The 7,162-nt window shown below is 53.4% G+C and overlaps 1 protein-coding gene across 1 annotated transcript in view; it reads right to left on the bottom strand.

The window, feature by feature from the left end:
- The window catches only part of LOC311322082 (low-density lipoprotein receptor-related protein 1B-like), a gene marked incomplete at both ends in the record, with an annotated part of 130,697 nt that overhangs the window by 68,944 nt on the left and 54,591 nt on the right, over window positions 1-7,162 (bottom strand). Inside the window, 6 exons of the mRNA XM_084454092.1 lie at window positions 121-246; window positions 1,586-1,726; window positions 5,171-5,320; window positions 5,757-5,851; window positions 6,308-6,482; window positions 7,026-7,162. The exon at window positions 7,026-7,162 is cut by the window's right edge and continues 91 nt beyond it. Coding sequence (XP_084310218.1) covers window positions 121-246; window positions 1,586-1,726; window positions 5,171-5,320; window positions 5,757-5,851; window positions 6,308-6,482; window positions 7,026-7,162 — 824 coding nt within the window. The remainder of the gene's footprint in view (window positions 1-120; window positions 247-1,585; window positions 1,727-5,170; window positions 5,321-5,756; window positions 5,852-6,307; window positions 6,483-7,025) is intronic.

Genomic DNA, 7,162 nt, shown 5'->3' on the forward strand with positions numbered 1-7,162 from the left:
AAGCGCACACATCGACCGCTGCAGCCGAACTGACAACCACCGGGTAGTGATGCCGCTCCGGCCGCCAGGCCCCCGGCGAGGCCCCCGGCGAGGCCGTCCGCGCCCCCAGCCTCACCTTACCTTCACAGGAAGTGCGGTCGCGGGCGAGGGCGTAGCCGGCGGTGCAGGCGCAGCTGCGGGAGGTCTCGGAGGTGGGGAAGCACAGCTGAGAACAGCCGCCGTTCTTCACCTGGCAAAGGTTCCTCCCTGGACACGCAGAGAGAACCGGACACGCTTAATAGCCGTTCCTTCTTTCAGCCCTGACTTCGAACGATCCAGCAACAGACCCGTTAGAACGTGGGAGGATCATGGTGTTGATGTTAGTGTGTGTGTGTGTGTGTGTGTGTGTGTGTGTGTGTGTGTGTGAGACCAGCTCTAGAGCTGTCTGCGGCCTCCTCATCACACACCCACGCTGGTTCCTCTGAGCCAGAGTAATGAGCCCAGTGCCCATGTGGTGGATGTCAGAGCTCCAGGGTGGTGAGGAGGAGGAGGAGGAGGAGGAGGAGAGAGACATGGAGGAGCTGGAGCTCCAGGGTGGTGAGGAGGAGGAGGAGAGAGACATGGAGGAGCTGGAGCTCCAGGGTGGTGAGGAGGAGGAGGAGGAGAGAGACATGGAGGAGCTGGAGCTCCAGGGTGGTGAGGAGGAGGAGGAGGAGAGAGACATGGAGGAGCTGGAGCTCCAGGGTGGTGAGGAGGAGGAGGAGAGAGACATGGAGGAGCTGGAGCTCCAGGGTGGTGAGGAGGAGGAGGAGAGAGACATGGAGGAGCTGGAGCTCCAGGGTGGTGAGGAGAAGGAGGAGAGAGACATGGAGGAGCTGGAGCTCCAGGGTGGTGAGGAGGAGGAGGAGGAGGAGGAGGAGAGAGACATGGAGGAGCTGGAGCTCCAGGGTGGTGAGGAGGAGGAGGAGGAGGAGGAGAGAGACATGGAGGAGCTGGAGCTCCAGGGTGGTGAGGAGGAGGAGGAGGAGGAGGAGGAGGAGGAGAGAGACATGGAGGAGCTGGAGCTCCAGGGTGGTGAGGAGAAGGAGGAGAGATTCACCTTTAAGACTCATTCATGGCCATTCTCAATAGTAAAGGAAGTCTATTAAGAGATCCAATGCAGTTCTAGATATGGACGATCGGGCCAATAACACTCAACTGGTACAAGAATGATTGGCTGCCACTGCCAGACTACATCTACACTCAGCATATTGAAATTATGATTAAAATATGCTCTGCTATTGCTTAATTAATTAATTAATTGATTATTTAATTAATTAATTGAACAATTAATCAACAAGTGGATGAGTGAACTTTCACTTTTTTATAATACTAACTACATTACATTACATTTGTCATTTAGCTGACACTTTTATCCAAAGCGATTTACAATAATTTATGGTAGGAAAAGCCAATGTACTACTTGCCAGAACTCACAAGTGCTTCTCCTTTCTAATCTTGGACTTTTTAATCTTTGATTTTTTTTAAAGGAACAAAACACATCAATCCTGATTCAGAATGTGTCGTTTCAGCATGGAAACAATCTCAGCTGTTTAATCCTCCTTACCACCCTGGGCGTCCTGGTCATAAATCTTCATGTGGAGGATTCCAGAGGTCTTGTTGCGTAGTACCGTCACATCTGACCCGTCGCTCGTCCTGGCGGACCCCAGCTGGGCCAGGCCGTCGTCAGCCCACCACAGCGTCCCCCCTGCAGGAACAATCAATCAATCAATCAATCAATCAAAGCTTTATTTGTATAGCGCATTTCATACCCAGAGGCAACACAATGTGCTTTACAGAGAACAAGGGAGGTGGGCATACGACCCACCCCTACATATTCCAGAGGGAAGCAAAAAAACAGTAATAGTAACAGTAACAAGAACAAGAGCATCCACGCACACGACCACAGAGACAGACTCATTCAGCAGATGCTTTTATCCAGAGTAGAGACCTTTGCATACCATTGAATAATTATTCACAGCAAACTATGCAGATATTCATCAAGGGACACGTTCATTAGTATAAACCATGGTCCTTGAGCCAAGGCTCTCCCCCTACAGGGCGTTGTTTCTCCCAGCTGATGTGTGAAGGCTGAATAGCTAACGTCCCAGGATGGCTCAGTCCTGAACCTGCTCTGGCTGTACCTGCTAATGTCCCAGGATGGCTCAGTCCTGAACCTGCTCTGGCTGTACCTGCTAGTGTCCCAGGATGGCTCAGTCCTGAACCTGCTCTGGCTGCACCTGCTAATGTCCCAGGATGGCTCAGTCCTGAACCTGCTCTGGCTGTACCTGCTAATGTCCCAGGATGGCTCAGTCCTGAACCTGCTCTGGCTGCACCTGCTAATGTCCCAGGATGGCTCAGTCCTAAACCTGCTCTGGCTCTACCTGCTAATGTCCCAGGATGGCTCAGTCCTGAACCTGCTCTGGCTGCACCTGCTAATGTCCCAGGATGGCTCAGTCCTGAACCTGCTCTGGCTGTACCTGCTAATGTCCCAGGATGGCTCAGTCCTGAACCTGCTCTGGCTGTACCTGCTAATGTCCCAGGATGGCTCAGTCCTGAACCTGCTCTGGCTGCACCTGCTAACGTCCCAGGATGGCTCAGTCCTGAACCTGCTCTGGCTGCACCTGCTAATGTCCCAGGATGGCTCAGTCCTGAACCTGCTCTGGCTGCACCTGCTAATGTCCCAGGATGGCTCAGTCCTGAACCCTTCTGGCTGCACCTGCTAATGTCCCAGGATGGCTCAGTCCTGAACCCTTCTGGCTGCACCTGCTAATGTCCCAGGATGGCTCAGTCCTGAACCCTTCTGGCTGTACCTGCTAATGTCCCAGGATGGCTCAGTCCTGAACCTGCTCTGGCTGCACCTGCTGACTGAACCCACGCTGCTAAAACGCTCTGCAGGCAGAGAGCCTTGTTCTGAGAACTGGGACTTTGAGACTTCTGATCCTTCACCGTGGGTGGTGGGGGGTAGAGAGAGAGAGAGAGAGAGAGAGAGAAGAAAGAGAAGAAAGAGAGAGAGAGAAGAAAGAGAGAGAGAGAGAGAGCGACAGACAGAGGGGCGCTGGGTTCTCCAGGGCCCGGGTCCTGGGAGACGACGGGCAGAGCCTAGGACACCTTTTTTATGTTTTCTCTTATTATTCGTCAGGCGAGCTGCAGTAGAGGACAGCTACAGCTGCAGTAGAGGACAGACGCACGAGCCACGCAGCGTCCAGTCAGAGAAGAGCCTCACATCCAGCCTCTCTCTACCGCCCAGTAGGCCTGAACACGACCACAGTCTCCCCCTGATAGTCTACCAGGACCACAGTCTCCCCCTGATCGTCTACCAGGACCAGTCCCCCCCTGATAGAGTCTACCAGGACCAGTCCCCCCCTGATAGAGTCTACCAGGACCACAGTCTCCCCCTGATCGTCTACCAGGACCAGTCTCCCCCTGATAGAGTCTACCAGGACCAGTCTCCCCCTGATAGAGTCTACCAGGACCAGTCTCCCCCTGATAGAGTCTACCAGGACCACAGCCTCCCCCTGATAGAGTCTACCAGGACCACAGCCTCCCCCTGATAGAGTCTACCAGGACCAGTCTCAGGACCAGCCTCCCCCTGATAGAGTCTACCAGGACCACAGCCTCCCCCTGATAGAGTCTACCAGGACCAGTCTCCCCCTGATAGAGTCTACCAGGACCACAGCCTCCCCCTGATAGAGTCTACCAGGACCAGTCTCCCCCTGATAGAGTCTACCAGGACCAGCCTCCCCCTGATAGAGTCTACCAGGACCACAGCCTCCCCCTGATAGAGTCTACCAGGACCAGTCTCCCCCTGATAGAGTCTACCAGGACCAGTCTCCCCCTGATAGAGTCTACCAGGACCACAGCCTCCCCCTGATAGAGTCTACCAGGACCACAGTCTCCCCCTGATCGTCTACTAATCAATCCCAGATAACCAGCCAGGCAGCTCAGTTTGCCCCCTGATGCCTGTGAGGGGCACTAAGACTCAGACTCAGAAACTAGATGGAAGATGATTCCTTAACTATCTGTGAATCTCCTCATGAATTCCCAGGGGAATAACAGCTAAAAACACAAGTGAGTAAATTGACAGTGACGTGCTGTGAACACCCCCGCCAGACAGCTCCTCTACTTCCCATCACAATCTCAGATCATCTGGATGATCTCGCCACATCTCAGTGTCTACTAATGAATGGCGGCATTCAGACGCCTGGTAGCGCTCTGCTCATCCATCCCCATGGCGAGGACCTCTGACCTCCGAGTCACGGACTCTTAATCAGCCGTCACATCACGACCTCTCTGGCTCTGCACTGAGGCTGGTGCCGACGCGCTCATTACTCATTGCTCATCACGCCATTAACCACGCCCCTTCACACGCCATTAACCACGCCCCTTCACACGCCATTAACCACGCCCCTCCACACGCCATTAACCACGCCCCTTCACACGCCATTAACCACGCCCCTTCACACGCCATTAGCCACGTCCCTTCACACGTCATTAACCACGCCCCTTCACACGTCATTAACCACGCCCCTTCACACGCCATTAGCCACGTCCCTTCACACGCCATTAGCCACGCCCCTTCGCACGCCATTAACCACGCCCCTTCGCACGCCATTAACCACGCCCCTTCACACGCCATTAACCACGATCCTCCACACGCCATTAACCATGCCCCTTCACACACCATTAACCACGCCCCTTCACACGCCATTAACCACGATCCTCCACACGCCATTAACCATGCCCCTTCACACACCATTAACCATGCCCCTTCACACGCCATTAACCACGCCCCTTCACACACCATTAACCACGCCAGGACTAATCAATTCCTCATTCCAGTTCCTAGTAAACAACTAGTCAATTTACTACCTGTAGTCTAGCCTATCAGATTAACCCTCATCTACTTATTTCCTCCAACCAGGGATGACTGACTGTAATATAGGAGATTTAATAGCATGTGCAGAGCATAGAATCCCCAAAATAATATTTGAAATAAAATACATATAAAAACATATCAAATGTAAAGAAGTAATTTGATATAGTGGAAGCGTTTGGATACGCATGCATCGCCCTCTTTACCACGTTCCACTGGTTTTACTCAGAGGATGTCGGCCATCTTGAATATCCATGCGATGTGAAGCGTCCTCACCCATGACGGCCAGGGCCGTGGCCTTCGCCAGATGCTTCCTCAGGGACTCCAGCACCTCCAGCCCGGTGCCATCCAGGCTGCACCTGTTCACCGTGGCGTTGCCCGCGCTGATCCAGTACAGCTGGCCGGACGCGTAGTCCACTGAAAGACCTTGGAAGGCAGTAATAAGCATTCCTCACACGTTAGCTGTGATCTAGTCTTATGGAAGTTACAGTTGATTCTCTGATTACTGCTGCAGGGCTCTGTTGTGTGCTGATGTCAGCTGGGGGCGTCAGACAGCAAAGTCCTCACATCTCAGGGCCATGAGGGGAGGGAGGGCTGGAAATGTCTACGGTGTTAGAGACACAATGTGCCTTTATAGAAGCTCCATTGTGTCCCCAGGATTATAGGTTCTTTCAGGAGATAGACTATAGACATTCACAACAAACACAAGAGTAGACTGAAAAACAGCGGAAACCTTTTGTATGCCGTGTGTTTCCATAGGGCTGCAGGAAATAGCCCGACCCTGAACAGGACTGCTTCTCTACAGACGACAGGTTGAACTGTGCTTCTGTGATTGTGAAGAAGGAACTCTTAAGACGTTTACCAACTGGTTCCCTCTGGTTCTGAAGGAGGGTCTTGCTGTTGCTTCCATCCATGTTGGCCACGTTTATGCTGTTGCCGTCGGTCCAGTACATTTTTCTAGGCACCAGAAACCACACATACATGACCCACAACGCAAGATTTAAAAGAAAGAAACAAAATGTTAACAAGTATACAGAAACTTCATGTGATGCATTTGGCCTCACAGTTCTGGTTTTATGGATACAGTACATGGCCAAAACGGGTCTGTATCCAGGAATATCCAAGTTGGATTTGTGTCATATTTGGGCAGGATCAGAACTCTGAAATAGGAACATACTGTATGGGTATGCAGCATGTTAGGACTCTATACTGATGATATGCAGAATATTCACATATACAGAGTTCTTACACACTACATGCCAATATGTTCCCATTCCTAAGTTCTGATACTGCCCGGATGACATAAATCCAATTAGTATATTCCTGGATTCAGACCCTCTGCGCCTAGCCTGCCGTACGGTAAATGGCGCAGCAGCAGAAGAACTCTTAGCGAACTCAGGCTCTGCCTCGTACCCTCTGGAGGGATGAAGAACGAGGCACTTCGGTCTGTCGATGCCGTGAATCACCGACGTCTTCAGGGAACCGTCCAGATGAGCTGCATTGATCTGCGTCTCGTGGTTCTCTGAGCTGATCCAGTACATGTTCCTGGAGAGCCAGTCGATGGCGAGCCCTCTGACGCTCACGAGACCTGGAACACATGACGCCCGTGAACCAGCCCGTTACGCCCTGTGAACCAGCCGGTTACGCCCATTACGCCCTGTGAACCAGCCCGTTACGCCCTGTGAACCAGCCCGTTACGCCCTGTGAACCAGCCCGTTACGCCCTGTGAACCAGCCCGTTACGCCCTGTGAACCAGCCCGTTACGCCCCGTTAACCAGCCCGTTACGCCCTGTGAACCAGCCCGTTACGCCCTGTGAACCAGCCCGTTACGCCCTGTGAACCAGCCCGTTACGCCCCGTTAACCAGCCCGTTACGCCCCGTTAACCAGCCCGTTACGCCCTGTGAACCAGCCCGTTACGCCCTGTGAACCAGCCCGTTACGCCCTGTGAACCAGCCCGTTACGCCCTGTGAACCAGCCCGTTACGCCCCGTTAACCAGCCCGTTACGCCCCGTTAACCAGCCCGTTACGCCCTGTGAACCAGCCTGTTATGCCCTGTGAAGCGCTTCTTATTGGACCAACCCTCCCGGACGCTGCGCTGTGAAGAGACTGAGGTGAAAGATGGACCCGTACCTCCGTACACGACGGTGTGCAGCCCGGTCCCGTTGATGAAGGCCCGTTTGATGGTCTGGGTTTTGGCGTCGGCCCAGTAGATCCTGCCCTCGGCGGCGTCGGCGTCCACGGCCGTGACGTCCTGGATGTCGGGCAGG

The sequence above is a fragment of the Borostomias antarcticus genome, assembly GCF_949987555.1.
Source record: "Borostomias antarcticus genome assembly, chromosome: 19".
In the NCBI taxonomy this organism is placed as follows: Eukaryota; Metazoa; Chordata; class Actinopteri; order Stomiiformes; family Stomiidae; genus Borostomias; species Borostomias antarcticus.